The 25,100-nt window shown below is 46.6% G+C and overlaps 1 protein-coding gene across 2 annotated transcripts in view; it reads right to left on the bottom strand.

Annotated features, from left to right (window-relative positions):
• SRP54 (signal recognition particle 54) overlaps window positions 1-25,100 on the bottom strand; it is a 179,025-nt gene that overhangs the window by 103,130 nt on the left and 50,795 nt on the right. For both annotated transcript variants that reach the window (XM_069209113.1, XM_069209114.1), the window contains exons 10-14: window positions 20,053-20,153; window positions 18,453-18,539; window positions 16,784-16,857; window positions 5,071-5,179; window positions 1,163-1,333 (exon numbers count right to left, since the gene is read on the bottom strand). In XM_069209113.1, the coding sequence (XP_069065214.1) occupies window positions 1,163-1,333; window positions 5,071-5,179; window positions 16,784-16,857; window positions 18,453-18,539; window positions 20,053-20,153 (542 nt within the window). The remainder of the gene's footprint in view (window positions 1-1,162; window positions 1,334-5,070; window positions 5,180-16,783; window positions 16,858-18,452; window positions 18,540-20,052; window positions 20,154-25,100) is intronic.

The raw sequence follows: 25,100 nt of genomic DNA, 5'->3' as shown, positions 1-25,100 counted from the left end.
CCAAGCTCATTCAGCCTTTCCTATGTAGGCCGGTCCTCCTGTAAAAGGCTAAGAAGAAGTAAGAGTTGGAAGATTAAGCCCACTGAGAGGGAATCAGAGTTGATGTAAAGGTTAGATGGGCATATGCAAGTGTACAGAACAAAGAACAAGAAAAGGGACTTAGTATGGAAATCAAGAAATGCTTGGGGGCGGGGGTAGGGTGGGCACACAATGCAAGGGGACAGGGACATATTGAAAGCCTGAGGGGCTATCTGTGCAGTGAAAGAAGAGGTCCAGAGACCTGTAGGACTGAAGGCACTCACTGCTGAGTGGATGTCGAAAAAATGCTTAGGAGACATCTCATGCTCTCAGGCGTACTCTCACACTGAAGGGACATTGAAAAAGGCTGTGGGATGCAAAACATTTTGAGTGTGGACAAAATCCATGGTCTGCAGGGGAAGGGTGGAGGACGCACAAAATGGAGAAAGCGGAAGGCAGGAGTGCCAGGAGAACTACTGATGAATGCAGATTGTGTCTAGGGAAGACTGATTGTATACAGAGCTCAGGTGATGCACCAGTCCTTTCAGTGTGTCAAAAGGCATCAGAACAAAGCTAGGGAGGATGATGCCAATGTGCATACTAGGTAAGTGGAGGGGTATACATACAATAGTTGTAGAGATGTACCCTTGTGTAGGGGAGAATCAAGCGAATGATTCAGTGTGATGTTCCCTCTGTTGGGCAGGTGAAAGAGGGCAATTTCAGGAGAAATACTGTACAACAGTACACACTGCGGGATATGCAGAATACATGTGCACATACCCACTATGGGGTAAGTGGTGATGGGGAAAGCACCAACTGTGGGTCAAGTAGAAGGTGGTGGTGGTGAGAACGCCTGAGGGATGCACTCGCAGCGATCAGTGGAATGCCTGGGGATGCACTCCCTGTGGGAAGAGTGGCAGTATCAGAATGGCAGGGGGAGAAGGTGGGCCCAAAGGAACGGGTGGGGCTGAACACATTATTTCCGTAATTGAGTACTAAAGGTTGGAATGGCACAAATGCGCACTCCTTCTGTAGTTGAGCTGTGGAGACAGGATGTGAGTAAAGTCAATAGGAAAAGCAATGTTGGGTTAACGGACCAACTTACCAGTTAGGTACTAAATTTACTGTGGTCGCTTGGTCTCACCTTTGAAAAGTCCTTTAATGCCACCCATCTTCTTCACCATCTGTGCAAACTTAGTGTACTGGGTCAGAAGCTCCTGCACATCCCTGGTGGACACGCCAGAGCCACGGGCCACCCTTTGGATCCTCCCAGGTTGCTTGCTGAACAGCTTGGCACCATCTGTGTTATCAAGTTCTGTGGAGTTTAAGGACAAGAAAATCAGACTCTGAGCCAAGCATAAATGTCACAAAGCCAGAGAACATGCGAGGCAAACAACGTAGCTTCACGACCAAGCAGAGGTAGAGGCAAGTCTGAAGAGATCCTGCAAAGGGTGCGCTGCCAGGCTAAGGCATTTCATCACTAAATTAGAAAAGTAAGTTGGTCTGATATCTACATTATTTAAGCTGTTTCCAGAGCAAGTTATTCCTCTAATTCCAATGAAAGCGTGTCTCTCAAAGTCCACCTTCAAACAGGGCCCCTAGGCGAGTTCCTTCTCCTGCCTCATGTTTGCCAGAGGCTGCACACATTTTGTTATGTTAATAATTAAACTGGTGTGTCTTTTTAGTTAGCTTCTAGTGGCACAATTCTTTAGGAGGTGCTTACAATTTAAATTCTATGTCACGACCCGGAGGTGAGGATTAGGCTTTATTCTCTCTCTATTTATTTGTCCAGCAGCCATTAACAATCGCTAACTTGATAACAAATTTCAAATCCCATGAGTCCTTGAGAGGAAACAAAACTCATCTAATAGGAGACTGCACTGCCCCTTAACTACCACAGAGGATTGTCTCCCTCTCCCTTTCTTCGCTGCTCCAACAGCCTACAGATAAGCGCCCTTCTCGCTTTCCTTACTGTAAATCCCTTCAATTGATGAGTTCTCCATTAAACCCAAAACCTCCTACACTAAAGCAAATACTTACGACGTACTGACTTGGTGACCGAGAACCAGACCCAGCCGACTACAGGCTAACAGCAAACAGAACCTATCATAATACAACTTACTAAAAAGGCAGATTAATTATCTCTCATTTCCTTCCTCGAGCCAGCCTCCTTCCTGACAAACAGACTCATTTCACCCAGAAGAGTCAGCATTAATAGCAACCTGGGACAGCCCGAAGAACATGGACTGCCGCAGTATAACTGTCATCCTCCCAATCGATCTTTCATCAATATCTGATGCACTCGATGATAAACTGCTACACCAAAGGCTGGCTGACACTAGCATCGCAGGGGGAGCTCTAACTTGAATTAAGACTAAAAAGGTCCAAATCGTTACCATCTGCATACCACCTTTCACCAACCAAATAGGCATCTTTCCAGGACGAAAGATAGCCAGCCCAGACCCCCCCTCCTTTTTAATGCCTCTCAACACTTCCAGAAACAGATACCTTTAGGTTTATTTGCAAAACTAAACGGATGACAAAGATCATGCAAAAACTGGAAATGAAGTTGGTTTTATGGGGTGTAATACATGTTTGCCCGCATAGGTTTGCTGCGTAACAGGTTGGATTTTTTTGCATTCTGAGTCAGTCTAGTGGATCAAACATATGTGAAGTGTTTTATATTGTGTTTCCAGGAAGCAGGTTCTGGTTGTAGTACGCCACACATCCAAAGCCACTTTTTGCCTGTGTTTTTGATGCAACTTAGACTGAAGTGCACTGGGTTCCTGCTAACCAGGTCCCCAGTGCCAGTGTTCCTTCCCTAATGCAAGACACCTGGTCACTTGATCCCCAAGTGGGCAGGCCCTTTAGCATCCTTTTTAAGTCCCTAGTAAATGGTACCCTGGGTACCAAGGGCATGGGTACTGAGGAGGGGTCCTCTGAGCTGCAGCACAACTTGTGCCATTTTAAGGGACCCCGCACCAAACTCATGCAGACTGTCATTGAAGGCTGCGTGACAAGGTGCTCCCTAAAAGTGAAAACATGACATGACATGCAGCCTGTGTGCCCTGTCCCCTAACGTTGCATGCAATACTTGTAAGTCACCCATACATCAGGCCTTACAACCCTAAGGCAGGGTGCATTATATTACAGATGAAGACATATCTGCGTGAGCAAATATGCTCCTGCAATGTCTTGAACATGGGAGCCATTTTTAAATGCATGTGCTGGACACAGGTCAATGAGAGTTCCCCAGCTACATGATGGCTTCACTAAAAACAGGGATGTTTCCTGTCAAACATCTTGTATTAATAAATCCTCACTGAGTCAAGTGACTGATTTATCAATACATGCACCCAGAGGGCACCTTGGAGGTGGCCTCCTAAAAATCTACCAACTACCTGTGTGCAGACAGACAATTGTTTTAGCCAGCCTGCCACACCACGAGTCTGACCATCCCCCCCCCCCCCCCCCCCTCACCCCCACTCCCCAAGGGTGAAAGCCTTGGCTCTTGTGCAACAGGATGACCTGCAAATCTGCATTCCAAGGCAGGGGGCTTCTTGGTATGCAGATCTTGTTTCACTCAGAGAAGAGATGCCGACCCCCTGCCACAGGGCCCATTTGGCATCTGGGCCAGCGAGAAATTCAGCAGAGGTGTGTCCACCCCTCAGGTCAGTCCCAACCCTAAGGTGAGCTGCCTGATGTAGACACAATTTTTTAGAAATCTGCCATCTTGGTGTTTGCAGATTTAGGAACTCTAGGACAAGGTTATGCCCACTTCCCACACGAAGTGGTCATGTAAGAGTGCAATGGCCCCAGAGGTAAGTAGCCCATTGGCTACTACCCTACACTCCCAGAAAACCCCTAAATTCAGTATTTAGGGGATCCCCAGGCACCAGGAAAGCCGATTCCTGATGACCTAAGAAGCCCAAGGATCCTGAAGAGCCACAGAAGAGGAGAAAAGAAGCAGCTGACCTGGTACCAACCCTGCTGGCCTGTCTGCATTCCTTGTCAAAATCTGTATCAAAGTCGACTCGTCCTGCATCTGTGACTCCAGAAACCAGGAAAGACTCAAGACCTCCTGTGAACAGCGGACCTGCTCTCCAGCAAACTCCAAAGAGGGGACTCTGGTTTTGCCGGATCAGGAGGCTTCAGACACCTAAAGTCACCACTGCACTCACGGTCTCCAACCAGAGCTGAAGTGGACCACCGGTGCCAACAAGGTTCCCCAGCCCTCTGGAGTCCACGTCAATTGTGGTTACACTCCTCCTGGACCCCCCCCCCCACCCCACGACACCAGCAGCCTCTGCACACAGCCCCCCCCCCCCCCAGGACCACTCTGGTAAGGAAAACCGGACACCTGAAGACACCTCTGCACCCGTCAGCCCTGGGCCGTGCAGAAGAGGACCAAAGGTGCCTACCTGTGCCCGAGCATCATGAGGCCCGAGTCTAGCTGATGGTACAGCCTCACTAGCTTTCTGGCCAGAACCTGCAGCCTCTTTTGGAAGCGACTGATCTCCATTGAAAAGCATTGTGCACCCAACACTATTTTGCACCGTTCACCCGGCCACCCCCCTGTCGCTGGTGGTGTACTGCTGGTGCTGCCTTGGACCCTGCCACCACTCAACTCAACTTTTGGAGATTGTTCTTGTAAGTCGCTGTACTCTACTGGTTTTCAGAACATGTTCTTCCTCCCGTAGGATAGCACTGTAGAACTCAAACTGCCCACTTTTTGAAAGTGAAAAGAATCTATATGTAAAAACGTACTTACCTCAACAATTACTGAATTGTTGTCCTTCATCTCCATTCTTCCTCTTTCTCTTCCAATTTCCCACGCCTCACCCACCTTCAACAGTCCTTTTAACCAACAGATCTAACCGCTGTGTGCCCCATTCCTTCTCCAACTTCCTTGCTTAGCTCTGAAATTTTTCCCTGCAACCTGCCTCCATTCCTCAATACACAACGGATATGGCGAGGCATTCCCCTGACACAAGTACCCTCCCTTTCTGCACTGGACTTAGAGTGCACTCATTCCTCTTCCTAAAGCCGTACCTTGATCGTTCATGCTGTCCATGATGGTCATCAGTTTCTTGAGCCGGGCCATGGATTCCTGTTCATTTCCTTTGCTCATGAAGTCTTGCCCGAAACCAGGAATCATACCCTACAGGTGAAAATATGTGGCAAGGTCAAGATAAACCAGGGTGAATATAAAAAGCAGTTCTGGGCAACTGAGATTAGGCTGAACTGAGATACACGGCTAAACAGTGAGGTCTAGGGACCCAGCAAGAGAGCACAGTACAATGCAGTAAACGCCTCTAAATGGCAATATACAGCAGAACTGGCCCTTTAAAGAACAAGACTGAGGTGTTTGGTGTAGGTCTGCTGCATCAAGTTCTGGGGAAACAAAGTTGTGGAACAGATGAATTAGCCCAAGTCTGAGAAGGCTTTCCCATTCCAGTAAATGCAAACTAACCATCTGCACTGAACGGTACCTTTAAAGACTTGCTACAAGAGTCCTTTCTGCGAGACATATTCAGTGTTGCATGTTTCCTCATTTTTCATTCACGGCTGCACTTTGCAGCCCGTTCATGAAATACAATGAGGTCTTGTGATGCTACTTTCACCTTTTTCTACCCAGTGCATTAGCTAGAGTCCAGGGAGGTTCAACTTCCGCATCTGAAATCTTTCGTACTCCCTGCACTTCTCTCGCCTACCTGCTCAGTCTGCCGAGCTAGTCATTTAGCCGCTTGAATATCGGTGTCTATTTTTGAGAGAAGTACACAATGTTTAAAATTCTTGGCCATTTGTTGTTCTGGAGCACTCAAAGTTGTGGTTCAGTGCGGACAGTGTGTCGAGGTCTTGGCAAACTTTATAACGGGGGGATGAGGGGGAGGGGGAGAAGAGAGAAAGTTACAAATGCAGGAAAAGGACATTTGTTTGCTTTTGGAAAAAAAAGGAGACCCAAGCAGCCTTGCACAGATACTGCTTTTATGAGACAAATGCCTGCTCTGGATGTCCTGCAGCTGTCTGAGGTACAAAGGAATGAGAAATATTACAAACTCTGTAAGCATCTGTTCTTCGAATGATAAGTAGATTCACATGCTTTGCATGCGCCTGCCATCTAGTGTTGGGGTGGGGTTTTAACAACTTATTTTTCTTTGAAGAATTTTCAAATGACAGGAAGCACTGCGACTCCTCCCTAGAGCCACCAGGCGCGTGGGCACCGACTGCACTCTATGGTTTGCATTCAGCGGGCGAGGGGTGGCGTGGGGTGCAGAGTAAGACTAGTGCTGGGAGCACTGGAAGACTGGGAAGCTGAGAGAAAAGTCAATGTTTTAAAGGGTCAAATCTTTATTCGGTTTATGTACTTAGCAAACCATAAACAGCAACAACATAAAATACACAGATAAAAGGGCCCCAAGTAATATCTTTTCATAAGCCCCAGTCCAAAGAAGGAAAAGTTACCAAAAACGTATTTCATCAAAATTCTAGATGGGATAAGCGTTTCCATTCACACATAAAACCTGAATGATGAACATGGCAAATGCACTGCACACTAAAACATCATCTAATCTGGACAGCTACATAAAAAACACACTATAATTATACAATTTCTTCCTTATTAACAATGGCTTCAATTTGTTCCCCTTTGTGTGGCATACAACGTTCAAAAAATTGCCAAGTGCAATGTTGAATGTGAGGACCTCCCGTCACTGGGGAAGATCGGTTTACACGAACCACAATGACCCATTTTTGGGAATGCAATCAAGTGATGAAGAAGCTCGCTTCGAAGGTTAGCCTCTGCTTCTTTGGAACTAGGGGCAGCCTGACTGCCTGCTTCCAGGGGTGGAATGGCATTGACCTTGCCAGTCTCGAGGGAACCGAGAGCTGCTTCTGCCTGGTATCTAGCTCCTCCATCTGCTTTTCTAGGATGGATGCCTTGGCTTCCTCCGATCTGTGCTGAAGGGGCCCTCGGTGTCAACTTAGAGCTCAGTTTCGGAGGTGCTCTCTGCACACATTTCAGCCCTAAAGAAGGGTGTTTGGTGCCCTTCTATCGAGAGGGGAGTGATATGGTCAATAACTGTCATGGCTCGACACCCGTCGTCAGTAACCTACTCGGCTGAGTCTGAATCTTCTCGGTGTGCCAACCATAGGCTGAGGGTGGCAGTGGGCCAGTGACTGGGAGATTATTTCTCCCAGTCTCAGGGCTTGACACCCGACTCCAGAGGGAATGGTGTTCTCCCTTGGGGTGGGAGTGCACTGCGGAGTGGGGTTTTGTCCAACATCTTCGCTGGGCTGGAGATATACTCGCATCCCTTGGAGTCTTTTTTTTGTTGTTTAGAGCCCAACTGGTTTCTGCGATGAGGGCGTCCCATCATGGTCTTTTCCCTTGGATACATTCGAGGGCAGCATCTCAGGGCTGGGTGTTGGTTGTGTTGAAAGGGATCACAGAGGGGCCTGCCTCTTCCTCCTCTAAGCTAAAAGAGTTCTGTTTTCCAAAACTATCAGGTGTTGCAGAGGATGACTGCTGCTGAATTTTGGGATATGCCCAACATTCTTCCCTTCAATCCTTAGAGTTTTCCCACAGTGGAAGCTGAGGCATGGCCTGCATCAGGTCTTGCTGTGGGGTCAGGGGAGGGATAAAGGTTGAAAATGCCAATCTGATCTCCCCGAGGATATTTTGCATTGCACCTCGGAGAGAATAGGAAGGGTGTGCGTTTCATCACCCTCCTCCTGCAGGCACTGGGACACTGAAGTGAGATGGTCACGGTCAGTGGAGGTCGAGCAGTCTGCCACTGAGCAGAACCGTCTGGTAGGCGTCAACTGCACAGTGATTGTTAACCAAGGAGTCACTCTAGAGGAGCAGAGCAGAGAGGACTGAGAAAGCCTTGAGAACTGTCGGTCTCTGAGCTGTTGCTGCACACGTCGAAACCAGATGGTTCTAGGTTGGAGTGGATACCCATCAGGATTGTGGACCAAGGGAGAAGTCACAGCACATCCCTTAACTCAAAACTTCTTTTGAGAAAGACAAGTTGCAATGTCCAAGCTCCACATGGGCTTGCACCATTTAGCAGATGACAGGAGTGTGCAGAGCGTGTATATCTACAGCTGCACATGCTCTGAACATTTAATTCTAGGTCTAGAGATAGATATTAGAGATGATGCCCAAGTACAGAGATAATGCTGGACAAGACACTGACCAGTGTTGTGATGCTTGTAGAAAAGCACCAGCACTATACTCTGCCAAAGGACATGTGATTCTCCTCCCAAGTCTACAGAAAAATTGAAAATCTTTCGGCACAACCTTACACATAAAACACAGTAAAACTCTCCGAGATAAAACGCAATTTTACTTTCACGTGTATTCACACAAACCACTTTGAAAAGTAACAGGAAACACTCAAGTTAAATACATACAGATATCAACAACAGCCAAACCATAGTTCTGCAAGTCCATGTGATGGCCTTCCCAGACAGGCATAGAATAGTACTTCAATGGAGAATGTGCAACCTTGCTAACAAAGCTGAGGGAATTGTTAAAAGTAGCCCATTCTACTTTTTCCTCACTTCGCTGTCTGAATCCACTCCTAGCTACAGGAAGGGGTGGGGGGGCTGTAATACAAGTCCGCTGTCTGGTGGAGCTATTCTCACCCCCATCTTGTGCAATGCCACTCTCGGGTATATCTGAATGGACCCACTTCACTTTCGTTAGTAATACTATGAGCCAAACAATAAGGACGAAGAAGAGAAAACATCCGCTCCAGCATTGTCAGAATCTCCTTTTCAATGTTTGCACTGTTTGCACTGTTTACCCCATGTACCGTCTCACGTTACTATGATCAGGAGGGTACCACTGCCTTTGAATGCAACCTCAACCTCTCAATTTCCCTATACATGGGTCCAGCCATTACTTCACACTTCCAGCCCTTGTGCTAAACAGTTGTTCTTGCAGAAGAGGTTTTCATGAGATAGATCGCATGATTCTAGTGCTTATCAAAATTACCCAATAAAGCCCCATCTCACATGCAAGGAAAATGTTACTTACCCAGTAGACATCACTTTGCGGTATGAGGTGATGTAAATTCAGGTGACTTGCTTAAGTCTGCCATCTAGTGTTAGGTGCGGAGTGTTACAAGTTGTTTTTGTTCGAAGAATCTTTGAGTCACAAGATTGAGTGACTCCTCCTCTCAATGATACTGCACATATGCATAGAGTCCTTTGTTAGATTATTTTCTCGCAGGTGGGTGAGGTAAAGAGTGTATAGAAAGTAAAGAAAAAGATGTCCATGCAGTGCATTTACATATATACAATATTTACATGAGAACGCAACTGAAACTGCCACAGGCATCCAGGGAGGACACATGTGAATCCGCAGCACTACATGCCACAAACTGATGTCTACTGGGTAAGTAACATTTTCCATTCGATGGCATGCGTGGCTGTAGATACACATGCTTTGCATAGACTGTAAAGCAGTCCCTCCAAATAAGTCGTGGCTCGCCTGTAGGAGTTTCAGTTGCTTTAAAAGTTGTTCTGAACACTGCTTGGCCAACAATGGCTTGTTGTCATGCTAAAACATCTACACAATAGTGTTTAATAATTGTACGTGGTGTAGACCAAGTAGCAGCTTTACATACGTCTGTAATTGGGATGTTCCCTAAAAAGTAATAGAAGCACCTTTCTCTCTGGTGGAATGTGCTCTAGGGGTAATGGGTAACCGCCGTTTAGCTTTGGCATAGCAAGTTTGAATACATTTGACTATCCACCTGGCTACACCATTTTTTTTTATATTGGGTAACCTTTATGAGGCTTTGAAAATGCTACCAAATGTTGTTTAGATTTCCTAAGCTGCTTGGTCATGTCAATATAATACATAAGAGCCCTATTTACATCTAGTGTGAGAAGAGCTCTCTCTGCAACTGACTCTGGGTGTGCGGAAAAAGACTGGTAATTCAATTGACTGATTGATGTGAAATTGTGAAACTACTTTTAGAAGGAATTTAAGATTTGTGCAGAGAAGTACACTATCTCTGTGTAACTGGATAAATGGTTCTTCTACAGTTACAGCCTGGAGTTTACTCACTCGTCTTAGGGAAGTGATCACCACAAAAAAAAAGCTACTTTCCATGAAAGGAATTGTAAGGAGCAAGCATGCATAGGCTCAAAAGGTGGATCCATGAGTGTAGTAAGTACTAGATTAAGATTCCAGGATGGTGTTGGAGGAACCCTGGGTGGAATTAATTTTTTTGAGGTCTTCCATGAAGGCTTTGATAACTGGAATTCTGAATAAAGAATGTTGTCCGTTTCGGAGGTAAGCAGCTTTAGCTGCTAAATGAAGACAAATAGATGAGTATGCTAAATTTGCCTTTTGCAAAGGCAGCAAATAATGTCTTGGACAGTGGCTTAGAGTGGGTTAATGTTCAAGCGTACAGTAGAAATCTAAATGTTTCAATTTTGCAGCATAACACTGTCTGGTTGTAGGTTTATGTGCCTCTAAGAATGCCCATGCATTCTGGACGTAAATTTAAATAAGTGAACTCTATGACATTAGGAGCCATATTGCAAGGTTGAGTATTTTGGGGCCTGCTTGCCTGATCTGACCTTGATTTTGAGTGAGAATGTCCGGCCTGTTGGAGTTTCTTGTGGGGAATTATGGACAGATCCAAAAGTGTTGTGAACCAAGGTGGACGTGCCCATGTGGGGGCTACAAGGATCATAGTGAGTGAGGTCTGTCTCAGTTTTCGCACTACAGACGGAATGAGTGGGAGAGGCGGAAAAGCGTAAGCAAATATCCCTGACCAATTCATCCATAGAGCATTGCCCATGGACTGAGGGTGAGGATATCTGGAGGTAAAGTTTTGGCATTTTGTGTTTTCTGCAGTGACAAACATATCTATTTGAGGTGTTCCCCACTTTTGAAAGTACTGGTGAAGGACTTGTGGGTGAAGTTCCCGTTCATCGACTTGTTGCAGAGTCCCCTTGAAGAAGTCTGCAAGCTGTTTGTCCATGCCTGGGAGATACTCTGCCAGTAAGTGAATGCAGTGGTGAATTGCCCAGTTTCATATTGTTTGAGTAAGATGGGACAGCTGCGAAGAGCGTACCTCCCTCCTCCCCCCCATTTCTGCAGATAATACATGGCTGGCATGTGGTCTGTGCAGATTAGAACCACTTTGTGGGAGTGTTGTGGCAGAAAGACAGACTGCTAAGAAAATTGCCTGCAACTCCAAGTAATTGATGTGGGAGGCTTGCTGAATGGGTTCCCAATATTCCTTCTATGGTGAGGTTGTTGAGGTGAGCTACCTAAACTATCTGTGATGCATCTGTAGTCAGTGATTTGAGGCCAGGGTCCTGGAAGGGCCACCCCTTGGAAAGGCTGGTGGGATTCCAATATTGCAGAGAGCGGTGAATCCGGCGGTCAAACAACACTAGATCTTGGAGATGACCCTGTGAGAGAGACCACTCATGAGACCGACATTGGTGTAAGAGACGCATGTGTAGTCTGGCATGGGGAACTATGGTGATACAAGACACAATCATCTTTAGTAGCTGCATAAATGTCCTGACGGTGTAAGTTTGATTATCCTGTAGTTTAAAAATGAAAGTATGGATTCCAGTTGGGGTTGGATATACCAACCCCAACTGAGCATGGAGAATTGCTCCTAGATAGGGCTGTATCTGCAAAGGTTGGAGATGGGATTTGCAGAAGTTAATTGTGAATCCCAGAGTGTGAAGTTGTTCTACTGTGACCTGAGTGTGATGCTGACGGTATTGGATGGTACTGGCTTTGATGAGCCAATATTCCAAGTAGAGGAAGACATGGATGGGTTGACGTCTGAGGTATGCTGCAACTACTGCTAGACATTTTGTGAAGACCCTGGTGGTGGTATTTACCCTAAATAGTAAAAACCTTGAACTGGTAAATTTTCCCCGCAATGACAAATTTGAGGTACTTTCTGTGTGCTGGATGAATGGGAATATGAAAGTATGCGTCCTTTAGATCTAGAGCGGTCATGAAGTTGCCTAATTGTAACAATGGAATAACATTCTGGAGAGTGACCATACGGAAATGCTTTGAGAGAATGTGGAAGTTGAGTGGACTGAGATCTAGAATAGGCCTGAGTGGCCCGTCCTCTTTTGGTATGAGGAAGTATAGGGAGTAAACTCCAAACCCTTGCTGTGAGAGGGGAACTGGCTCTATAGCCCCTTTGAGAAGAAGGGAGTGTACCTCTTCTTTCAGAAGAGCAAGATGGTCTTGTGAGAGTTTGGGAATCTGAAGGGGGGATGTTTGGAGGAGTGGAAGTGAGCTCTAGACTGTAATCATGTTGGATAATTGACAGAACCCATTGGTCTGTGGTGATATCGGACCATTGTGGGAGGAAATCTTTCAGTCGTCCTCCTACTGGGGAAGTGTGGGCCGGTGGAAGGCGCAGGTAGTCACTGGTGTGCAGTGGAGGCAGATCTTCTGGAGGTGGATGCCTTTCCTCTGCCTCTGTTGTTTACACCCTTATAGGAGCCTCTGAAAGAGGCTCGATTAGGGAAATGTGAGCTTTGTTTTCTTTGCGAGGTGGAAGGATCAGTAGAAGATTGCTTGAAGCCTCCCCTGAATTGTAGGTGACAAATATTACCCCATTGTGGTGTGTTGAATAATGCCTCCATAGCCTTTGCTGTCTCAGTCTTTCATGAGCTTTTCGAAGGTATTGTCAACTTCTTGACCAAACACCGTATGTTCTCCATCAAAGGCATGTTGAGAACTACCTGCTGAATTTCTGGGATGAACCCTGAACATCTAAGCCAAGCATGTCTTCTGATGATCATACTAGTATTAATACCGCGTGCTGCGGTATCTGTTGCACACGTGATAGAGTTGGAAATGGTTTGAGCCTCAGAAACTCTCTCTTGTGCCCTTTTTCGGGGCTCCTCTGGAAAGTACTTGAGAAGGTCTTCCACTTTCAGCCCAGTGGGCCCTGGCTTAACGTGCTAAACGTGCCTGCGAATTGCTGATATGCCAATGATTGGCAGCTTGTGCTGCTACCCTTTTCCCTGCAGCATCTAGTTTTTTGCTTTCCTTATAGGGAGGAGGTGCATCTCCTGTGGATTGGCTGTGAGCACGTTTTCGTGCTGTGCTGTCTACCACTGAGGCAGGAGGGATCTGTGCACATATAAATATTGGGTCTGTAGGAGCAGCTTTGTATTTTTTTATCTAACCTTGGGGTGATAACTCTAGACCTAACAGGTGCTTTAAAAATATCATTGGCATGTCTAAGCTTGCCAGGTAGCACAGTTAAAAAAAATACTTTTCTCATGTGTGGTAGTTAGTGTGTCAAAGAGGATATCCTCTTCAATATGGTCAGTGCGCATGTGCCCTTGTTATGATCTGCTGATATGCTGTGTCTTCTGGAGGTGATGGGTGTGCTGGATATAGATCCAGAGGTTGTCTGGGATACTCCCGAGCCAAAGGCATCTTGGTCTTGGCTATTTTCAGTGCCAAGCCAGAAGGTATTTTTCGGATCCGACCACGGGCGGAAGGCAGGGGTAGAGCAGCGACCTGCGTTTGGGACTTTTTTTTAAGTCTTTGTACGGGGAGTCGGGGCTGTTGTACTCACGGGTTGAGCGGAGGTAACAGGTTGACTTTCAATGTCGGATTGGACGTCCAACTCGAAGTCTTCTATGGAGAAGGCCTCCTCCTGTTCTGGCTCCTCCTGTGCGTGCTCTTTCCCGAAGATATTCAGAGTGTCGTCTGGTGTTTGACGCCATTTCCAATCGATGTGCTCTTTGGTCCCAGAGTGTCTTCTTTAAATCGAAAGGAACAGCAAGCGTCGTAGCTTTGTTCGTTGTGGTCCGGGAAGCGATACACATTACACACCAGGTGTTGGTCAGTGTGTGGGAATTTCGAATCGCATTGAGGGCAAAAATCAAAATGAGTCCGTTCCATGAGCCCTGCATTTCCCGACACCACGTGGAGTAGCCCCGAAGGGCGATGAACCGACTCCCTGTGCAGAAATTCAAATCGACTACAAGATACTGAGAAGACACAATCGAATTACAATACCGTTGCAGACAGAAAGACGGAAGAGAACAGTTCAGACTAGACCAAGCCAAGAAATACCAGAGCAAGAGCAACACACGTCTGAACCCAACAGCGGAGAGAAAGCAATCTAACAATGGACTGGATGCCCATGCACAGTATCACAGAGAGGAGGAGTCACCCTATCTCGGGACTCAAAAGATTCTTCGAACAAAAACAACTTGTAACACTCTGGACCCAACAGTAGATGGCTGACTTATACAAAGCATGTGTATCTACAGCCACACATGCCATCGAACATAATGTTACTTTCTATGGTTCTGCGACCTCCGATCGCATGTGTAAGAAGCTGGCTCTTTATGTGGTATATCAATAACTAGATACACTGTGTAAAGAGTCCGTGGGCTCCTCAATGAGTGGACAAGCTTGCTATGCAATCCCAAAGTGCTCTACTTAGGGGTATTGTGGTTGAGCAGCCTTAGGTCTAACACAGAAGAGTGCAAGACATCCACAAATACACACAATGGTCAACAAATGAGACATGATAAAAAGAAGATCCATACTAATTTATATCAATAGCAAGTATCTTTATATAGGTTGAAGCATTACAGAAAAATCATTCAGCTAAGGACGTTTTTAAATATAAATTATTTTCACTCTCAAAAGTGGACCTAGTGCAATTTCAGAATTCTGCAATGTTATGCTATGGGAGGAATAACAGGTTCTGCAAACAGGTATGGTACAGAGACTTACAGGACCAATCTCCAGGAGTTAAGATGAGTGGTGAGCAAGGTCCAAGGCAGCACCAGCAGTACACCACCAGAGGCAAGGGGAAGCTGGGTGCAAAACAGCGTTGGGTGTCCAATGCATTTCAATTGAGATCGGTCACTGCAAAAAGAGGCTGCAGGCTCTGGCCAGGAGGGCAGTCAGCCTGAACTAACAGCGCGGCTCAGGTCTCACGATGCTCAGGCAGGCACCTTGGGTCCTCTCCTCCACAGCCCAGGAGCGAAGGGTGCAGAGGTGTCTTCAGGTGTCAGGTTTTCCTCACCAAAGCAGTCGTGGTAGAGGGGGGCTGCGTGCAGAGGCTGCAGCGTTGTCGGGGAGTTCAGTTCAGGAGGGGTGAAACCACGATAGACAGACGCTGGAGAACACTGCCGACACCGGTGGTCACCTTCAACTCCGATCAGAGAAAGCGGATGCAGTGTTGACTTCAGGTGTCAGGTTTCAGCGTCCCCTCTCTGGAGTCTGCTGGAGAACCGGACTGCTGTTTACGGGAGGTCTTGAGTCTTTTTTGAAGGCAGGCAGCCCTGCTGGGTTTCTGGAGTCACGGTGGCAGGCCGAGTCGACTTTGGTGCAGATTTCAACAAGGAATGTAGACAGTAACAACAAACAGCTGTCAGGGCACTCACGAAAGTAAATTTCGGAGTATGGTGATGTAATAGATCCTCTGTATGGAAGGCAATCACGCCAAGCTCTGGTTCAGGATAAATTTATTTCTTGAAGCAATTCAATCATAATAGAGAAATGTCCTTGAAAATCATATACAATTAGCCACCACAGCCAACACGTGTTTCGTCCAATGAGAGATCCCTCTCACGGACTTCATCAGGGCTTAAAATCAGGTATGTCCTGTGTTCAATGGTACTCTTATCGTGGTCTATAACAGTCCTCGGTCACAGGGAACGCCGTGTAATGATTTGACCACGGTTACGATGTTCCCACAATGATACTGGCACATTGAAAGTAAGATTACGTATTAGGATTCCTGCAGTACTAACTGGGACGTGATAAATAATTGTGTTCATCACACGAGATTGCCTAGACCACGATAAGAGTACCATGGTTATGACGTTGAAGGGAGCGGTTGTTAACTCTTAAATTGTGTGCTTTTGGCAGAAATACAAGAATAAGAAGAATAGGGATTAGGGTAAAGGTGTATGTGACCTAGCATAGGCTGTGCCCAGAGCGAGGAGGCTTGCAGAGGATTGAAATTAGGGGAAGTTCATATTAAAGAAAAGGAGAGATAAAAACTGAAGGTTTTAAGTCCAGTTCAGTTTTCTTGGGAATACAGAGGATGCTTTTTTGAGACTACGTGCTGTAGGAAGCTTGGTTCTGGTTGTAGTAACCCTCCAATGTTTGCCTTCTTTTTGATGCAACTTTGACTGAAGTGCGCTGGGATCCTGCTAACCAGGTCCCCAGTCCCAGTGTTCCTTCCTCAAAATAAGACATCTGGTCACTTGATCCCATGTGGCCAGGCCTGTTAGCACTTCTAAGTCCCTGTAAATTGTACCCCGGCTGCTTAGGGTATGGGTACCGAAGAAAGACCCTAAGAGCTGCAGCACAGCTTGTGCTACTTTAAGGGGCCCAGCACCAGCCTCATGCAAACTACAATTGCAGGCAGCGTGACAAGGTGCTTCCTAAAAGTGAAAACGCGACATGTCTCACATCTGTGTCCCTTAAACACTGCATGTAATATTTGTAAGTCACCCCTACAGCCCTAAGGCAGGGTGCAATATATTTAAATGCAATTACATTACAATGCTGTAACAATGGTGGTAGGCCTTATTCAAATAACACAAAGCACTTAAAACCTGGAAGGCTTATCTGGCCCTGGGCTTTACCCTGTTTGCTTTGAACTAGGAAGGAAATTCCAAGCACTTGTGCTCTTTGAAGGACCATGAATTGGTTACAGGGGATTCTCTTGAAGTGAGCAACAGTGTGGAGGGGCAGAAGACTCACCAGGATCTGGCTGAAAGGTCCCATCTTCATGATGTTCTGGAACTGTTCATACATGTCTCGCAGCGTGAACTGACCTGCAGAAGATTCAATGGGTTACTGATGAGTACAAACGCTCACTACACAAAATTCAGCTACGCAACAGGCTGGGGGAAGTACAATTGGGAAACAAGCAGCAGGCGATGTATTCAAGCACCCCTCCTACAATGATTACTATTGTGGAAAATGGCAAAATCACTGATATAACAGAAAATGGGCACCATTTGAGAGGAAGAGAGCCTTGGTGATACCTTTCTGAACACAGTGTTCAAGTGCTGAGCTTCAATCATCCATTGTTTATAAACAGCCCAATACGGAGAGGGGGTTCAGTTAAGCCACAGAAGCAATTTTTAGGGCAGGGCAAAGGAAGTGAAGGGATTGATCGAACAACCATGGAGACTATCTCCACTTATCATGGTCAAAGGGACAAGCATGTAGCCCACTTAACCTCCGGTAACCACTAATTTTGGAGATTTGCAATCTATCCACTCTTCCCTCATATGAAAGAAGTGATCCAATGATACCCAAGCATTCATCAGACATGATTACTCGCAGGGCTGGGGTGAGAGACAAGCCGTCTCCTTATGTGAATATTACCAATTGGAAGAAATGACAATTTGACTGTGATCAAGAACAGCACTATTATAGATGCACATTAACATCGCACATTCAGTTACTGCCACGGGCGATGTGGTGAATACAGCACAGGGTAACTTATACCAGGAGTAAAAATAAATCAATACAGCGGAACAATCCATGTACCATGCTGTCAGCAGCTAACCCAATGTCACTGGGGGTAAAACGTGCACCCAGGCAGCACAGTGTATAGCTGGGTGGAAACAAAAAAAAAGTTTTAAAAAAAACAGACCATAACGAATATAAAGTTTGTACAGGGTCAAGGAAAAGGCCCCTGGTGGGCAAAATATATCTTCATGATCATCCAAGTGTTTATAGGCCACACAGAACCAGAGCTTCAGACTGTAAACACTTGTTTGTGGTTTTACCTGTGTTACTCTCAGCCTATGATATTTTATTTTAAGTGGTAAATCACATCCACTTATATTTTCTTTCCTCAATGTAAATGGGTCTGCAGACAGAAATGCGGTTACTGCCAGCAGTAACTCTGCTCTTCGTAGGCAATGTTACAGTCTGGTGATAATTAACGATCACCGTCTTAGGAACACTTCCCATCAATTCTGTAATACAGACCTAGGAGCCTGAATGCATCCTTGCTACCAGAACTCAGCTCCTGAAGAGTTGTTAGTACAGCCCACAGCCTTGAGATCACATTTATTTGGCTCAATGGCTTGAATAACGTGGACTAGAGCACTCCGCTTCATTTACAGTTCAAATGACAGCCACAGGGCCATACTTCATCCTACTGATCACAAAATCAATACCCATCCTTCTACACCCAGGAATACAGCCGAGAAACCATGACTTCTGCCCAAGGCTTGTACCAGTAGCCCTCGCCTCATTACTTGATTAAACAAAGACAATTACAGTTCAGGAGGCAAAGACACATTTTTCAAGCTCAAAAGACTGAGCCCAATGGTTTCTCCACTAGATATCTCTTCTGTCTCGACCCAGGATAAGAGCCCGAGGGTATTTCCATGTAACGTCTGACACTCACCATGTTTGAGCTTCTCGATGAGGGCCTCGTTATCATCCAATTTTAACTCATTCACCTTGTCAATAAGCCCTTCAATGTCACCCATTCCTGAAAGATAAAAAGGAAAATAACTTTTAGTTAAAGGTGAAGAGTGGCAGACTGCAGGAGTCTAACATCATTAAGAATTATGATCCAAGGGTGCTCAAAAAGATCAAATTAGAAGAAATACTTTCAGAGAGAGCCCTGTTAATGAATCTTTAGTGGCCCCTGGTAGGTCACTAGAAAATGTACGAGATTCTGCCAGCAAGGAGAAAGACATGTTCTAAAAGCATTCATGATGAAAACCAGCGACCCTATCTGATGCTGCACACACTAGTTCTTACGACATTCTGCCACGGACAGTGAAGCATTGTCTACTGTATTATGCATTTCTTTAAAAACAAATATTGCAATTATATATCATTTCCTCATGAGTTGATTTCAAATTCATGTTGATAATCTTAGGAACCTTGGGGGTAATCTATTAAAATTATCTCAAGCCTCCATAACATCTTGGACTTTCAGGATATATGTGACACCCTGAGCAGCACAACACTTCAGATGCCGTCTGTCGAACAGACCAATTTCTAGTAGCAATGTTTATACTTAACTCCCCCTTTTCTGCTGGTGACAACTCTGCCTGTGAATAGCAACATTGCTCAGTTTCCATACAGCCATAGTCAACACAAGACAATCAATAATCCTAAAACTCAACTCAGATCTCATCTCCCACCCTACTCCATGACCTCGTGCCTAAACAGAAGTACGGCACATGGAATCTAAAAGTCTCTTGGTCATAGCTACCGTTCTCTCTCAGCCATCAATCAAATGGTATTCTTTGCGTCGCCTGCATTCAGGCATACTCACTCACCACTCCTCAACCAATCCCACCCACCACTCCTCAGCGAGCCTTACCTACGGCTCTTCAGCATACCTCACTGGCTGTTTCTCAGCCTACCTTACCTACTGCTCCTCTATGACAAAATGATTTACTTTTATTCTGTGTATTTGACATTGTATACTATTTTTACGCTCCCTGAAACAAACTAAGCAGATGTCAATAAGTTTATCAACACACATGGATACTTTAGAAATACCAGATGAAGTTCATCTGCACATCTAGCTACACTGTGCCCCAGGCAGATTCTTTATGGAAGCCAACACAATGCTTCGCCTGTAGTCACCACCACCTGCTGGCAACAAATCCACAAGACATCACAAGCAATGCGTAGTTTTCAGATTCTATTGGCATAAGCTAGTAAGAGTTACACACCCTAATCCAAAACACCACACAGAAGCCTTTGCTCACTAGAACTAAGCCAGAAAAATCCCCTAACGGCACAAGCATTTTAGAGTGGACACAGATTTCCCCACAGCTCTCAGCACAACGGAAGACTCCCAGGAGATGTCATGGTCATCTTAGAGGACTAGAGGTACAAGAAGAGTCTTTAAGCTACTTTCAACATAAGATTGAAACAGGCTATATCATCTTAGACTTCCTCTTGCACAGTTCACACACAACCCCAGTATGTTTTACACCGATCGGAGGCTAGTGTTGTACAGCCGCAAACTAAGCACCTACCCAGCAGCTTGCTGATGAATGGCTGCGTTTTGAAGGGTTCAAAGTCATCTATATGCTCTCCGGTACCAATGAAAATAATTGGGCTCTTGGTAGCAGCAACCCTGTAAAACAATCAGAAAAAAAGAATGTAAACTGTTATAGAGTCAAAATAATTGCATATTTAAAACATCAGTCCAGCCATACACGATCACTACAGGTCCATAACACTTGTCTCGTGTAGTGTAAATGTTTTTTCTAGATTTCAACATATTACGTATAGAGCAGGGAACCCAAAAGAAGGTAAAACTAGTGCGTTACCAATTTTGAAAATAATATGTTTGCTTGCTACTTCTTAACCACAGAGAAAAGCAGACAGGATTGCAGGTTATTCTGTAATAGGCACATGGTGCAAAGCCACTACTGCAGCCAAGTAACTTATTCCTTGCACAGTACAAATCTTTTAGAGTCACGTGCTGTGCATCCATTTATTGGCAGTGTGCCCGTAGGAAACTGCCCTCTTTCTTGGCATGGTTACCCACATTTTCTACCAGTTGTCAGTTGGACTGTGTTCACTGGGATCCTGCTAACCAGGACCCCAGTGATTATGTTCTCTCACTTCTAACTTGGTAACTCCATATTTACCCCACATGTAGCATACTGGTGCCCCCATGTCAGTCCCTAGTATATGGTACCTAGGCACCAAGGTCATTGGGGTTCCAGAGGATCCCTATGGGCTGCAGCAGTTATACTATCACCCACAGGGAGCCCATGCAAAGGGTTGTGCAGGCCTGCCATTGTAGTCTGCGTGAACCGGGTGCACACACAGGTCACTGCACCAGGTCACTGTAAGTCACCCCTCTCAGCCCAGAGGTCAGGGTGCAGGTACCTGTGTGTGAGGGCACCCCTGCACTAGCAGGAGGTGCCCCTCACGAACTCCAGACCCATTTTACTGGACTTTGTGAGTGCGGGGACACCCTTTTGTGTGTGTACCGGACATAGACCACTACCCATATCCAGCTACATGAATTTAACTCCGAACCTGGGCGTGTGTGGTATCAAACATGTCGGAATGAAACCCCAATAAGTATTGGAAGTATGATTCTTTGCACCCTGGGGGCTCCTTAGAGGACCCCCAGCATTGCTACCACCAGTCTTGCAGGTTTTCTGGGCAGTCCAGCTGCTGCCGCCCCTCGGACAGGTTTCTGCCCTCCCACTGCTTGATCTGCCGAGTGATTCTATGCACTCTGGGGGCTCCTTAGAGGGGAGATGGGGGAGGGGCAGCTATTACCAGAGACCTGATGCTGCCAAGCAAAACAAAACCTTTGATAGTCGCTGCAGCATGTGAAACTTGCAGCTGGTATCGAACTAAGGTGCACTACTGTTCAACGTGCCATGAAATGATTGATTAGTTTTGATAACATGGAAGGCGAAGCTGCACAAGTACAAAACAACAAATGCAGTTGAAAACAGATCCAAGAGAGGAGCTCTGTTCCGCTGCTGCAAGAGTGTAACACTATGCTGCTACGCTACACTGCAACGCGGTTGACGGGTAGTGCACCGCTGACAGGTGGTGCACAGAGAGGAGCGCAGCGGAGAGGCTGTGAGGTGTGGTGTAGCATGGGGTATGGGGCAGCAGGGGTGGCTCGCCTCTCACAAAATCGACCCCATCGGAGCCAGAGGCCACCCGCATGCGCTCGGCCAGCTGGAGTTCCAGTGCCTGAAGGGTCAGGTAGCAGATAGGCAGAAAGACATCCATGGCCCAGCTGACCTTCGCCTTTCACCAAGGGAGTCGAAGGTGAGGTGGCAATGGCAGCGGGGGGAGTGGAGTGTGGAGACGTCGTCGGCTGCCTGACAACCACCATCCATGCTCCAGTGGATAGGCACACAGGCCTTAACACAGACTGGGAGGGCGGCTTAGCTGTAGCATTTACACTCCACCATCTAAAAGACAGTACTCAGAGTGCCGAGGCCTGAGGCTGCAACCTATTACAGGGCATCAGGCCGCAGCCACCTTTTAGCATGGAAGCAGCTGTTAGACCGGTGCGGCTTGTGCTTAAGGGTGAGCTGCCTGAGCACCTTACTGCTGGAACACGCATACACACCCTCTTACAGACCTGGTCAACAAGCACCAGCCGCTACCAGCCACCGGCGAAAGGAGGAAGAAAGACACTAACCCAGGGAGGAGAAAAGCAGCAAAGCGGCTAAGGCAAAGCTCCCAGAAACACTGCATTCAATGGCCCAGCCTAATGACTACTAGAGGTGAAGGGCGGGGGGGGGGGGAGGCTCCCCCCACCAACCTAAAAGTTGCAAAGAAGCCAGTCAACCCCTCAAATGAAATAGTAGGGCAGCACAAGAAAAAGGGATACTAAATTACTGACTTTCTATTGGCTAAGATGACGGCGAAGCCGGTCACAGTTTTCAATTGCGTGCTCTACTCATCCCCACAAATGGGCACTGATATTGGGTCAACTCTCGACGTGGCAGAGAGGCCCCCTCATGATGGGGAAAATCCCCATTTCGGTATCCCTAGCGTAACAACCAGGCAGAAGTGCTTGCTTGTAATCAACAGGAATCCGGCTCCACTTTAAATCTCAGCAACTGGAAGAACTGGAGCCAGAACTGCCCCCCACATTTACACAATCACCGCAGGGGGTGGTGTCAGCGACTGCGTAATGATGTTTGATCCACCTCTTATCAACCTTTCTGATACTTGTGCCGCTGCTTTTCCAACCAAGTCGATGACCCGTGAAGATCCCACCAATATCACTACTGCCACGCAAGAAGGGCAGGAGCATCGCGCAACGGGCACTGTGCTGGGCAGCTTCGAGGAGGCATATCACCCAGAGGACCCCTCCTTGGAAGCTAAAACTGAGGAGGATCGGTCAGCGTCTGGGGAGGCTGGGGCAGGGGCTTCCTGGCAGGCCCTCGTCAACCATGGATGCAACGTTAGCAGCAATTCAGTATCAAGCCGACAAACAGGAAGCTGAGGACAACCTACTCAAGGTCTTGGCGGTGCACATAGTGAGCACTGACAAGAAGGTTCAAGCACTGAATGACCTGATAAGAAGGGCACAGACTCACTCTTACACTCCGCAGGTGTTACGCCAATGTGCTTCCTCAGGAGATAATTTACCCAACACCATTGAAATTCTAAACAATATCTTGACAGAAGTCAGGGCCCACACCCCCAGAACCCATCAAAAATAACGGTGTTGACAGTCAAAACAGTAACCCACAGGTCACTTGCGTTTCCAGACAAGAGGAAAACAAGAGTTCACCAGGCCACAGAAAGGATTTCAAAACTCAAGCCACAGGTCCCGTCAGGGAAACGGTAGCAGGAGAAGCTTCCAACAGCTTTGGAGTAAATAAGACCTTTCGTACCAAAAGACAAAATAAACGTCAAGGGAAAGCTCAGAAGGTCAAGGGGCCTAAGCAAAACACCATCTGAAAGTCATTCGCAAAGTCTATTGGCATGCAGGGTAAAGAACCTGAAGGCCTTGTTGAGGGAGTCTTCGAGGACAGCAGCACAACTTTCACACAGCAGATGATAACGCAAAGGGATAACCCAAAGTTGGAAGCGCCCGCATATAGAAGTCAATCAACTCTGCAAAATCAGTTACCTAAGGATACAAGGCTTTTGAACGACCACCAGGGTGTAATTCCTTCTCAGCGGGAGGTCGCGGCAAGCAACCTCCCGGAAGAAAAGGAGGTTTCCAATATCTGCCAGATCACTGATCAAGGGAAACGATGGGGCAATGCTGTGTGGGATAACAACAAAAACTGGGAAGCCAGTCACACACCTGCAGCAATCAATCACAGCCATGAGATGTGCCAGACCTCACATCATCTCCTAGAGGCAAATATGATGCAGGACACCAGCAAGAAACAACTTTTAAGGGCAGACATTAACCTTAAACTGCTGATACCAACAAGCTCCCACAGACAACGGACCCTACAGCAAGTAGCAGATTTGACTGACTGACAAACTCCTCTTCATTCCCCGATATAAATCAAAAGGGGCCTTTGATATCTTAAATAAAGGAACAATCAAACGTATAAATGAAATCCGGACCCTAGCCCACATCACCTCGACCAAGATGCAGACAGTAGAGTTTATTCCTCAACCAAATAACCAAGACAATGAAGCTACACTAACTTCTTGGACCTCCCCAGCCATCGATGCCCAAATCCTGGCACATCAAGACATCTTTAGCACATGGGGCATTGCGTTACAATGCCAAGAACCTTGTCGATACCCCAGCCACCTGCTCCTGGGAAAGAAGAGGGGGGCCTCAGTGCTGAAAGGAGCGGTTGGAGCAGCAGCCACTTCAAACAGGCGAGAAACTCTAACTATTCCAAAGAATCAAAGTTTACTCCATCATGGATGTGAGCACCAAGTATACAAATCAGTAGGCCACCAACTTGGAATCAGGCGCAGTGGCAACCCATACGGGTCCCACAGAAGCAACTGGTTCTGATGAAAAATCTGGAGAGCAAACAGCTGTAGAGGAAAGCCTCTACATATGTTCTTGGAATTGCCAAGGACTGAAGCAAATGGCAGAAGTTGTGGAGGCGCTGATGTTCCTGCAGCAGCTTGACATCATCGTGCTTCAGGAAACTTGGTGCATGGAACCAATCCAAATATCAGGTTAGGTCGGAAGATGTTCTTCCGGTCTTCTGTCTTCGGCTCTTCTGCCTCCTCCGTCTTCTTCTCCCCACGCCTGCCCTCCTGCTCCTGCCTCATCCCCCTCCCTCACTCGCCTCCCCCTCTCTATCACCCCTATCTACCCCGTTCGCTATCTACCTCCCTCACTCCTCCTATCTACCTATCTCTCTATCTATCTATCTATCTATCTATCTCACTATCTAACTCCCTGTAAGGAAATGCCTCCTTGGCATGGTTGCCCCCTGACTTTTTGCCTTTGCTGATGCTATGTTTACAATTGAAAGTGTGCTGAGGCCTGCTAACCAGGCCCCAGCACCAGTGTTCTTTCCCTAACCTGTACTTTTGTATCCACAATTGGCAGACCCTGGCATCCAGATAAGTCCCTTGTAACTGGTACTTCTAG

This window comes from Pleurodeles waltl, chromosome 9 (assembly GCF_031143425.1).
Source record: "Pleurodeles waltl isolate 20211129_DDA chromosome 9, aPleWal1.hap1.20221129, whole genome shotgun sequence".
Lineage (NCBI taxonomy): Eukaryota > Metazoa > Chordata > Amphibia > Caudata > Salamandridae > Pleurodeles > Pleurodeles waltl.
Note: the sequence above shows the minus strand (reverse complement) of the source record. Positions and strands in the feature narration are given on the sequence as shown.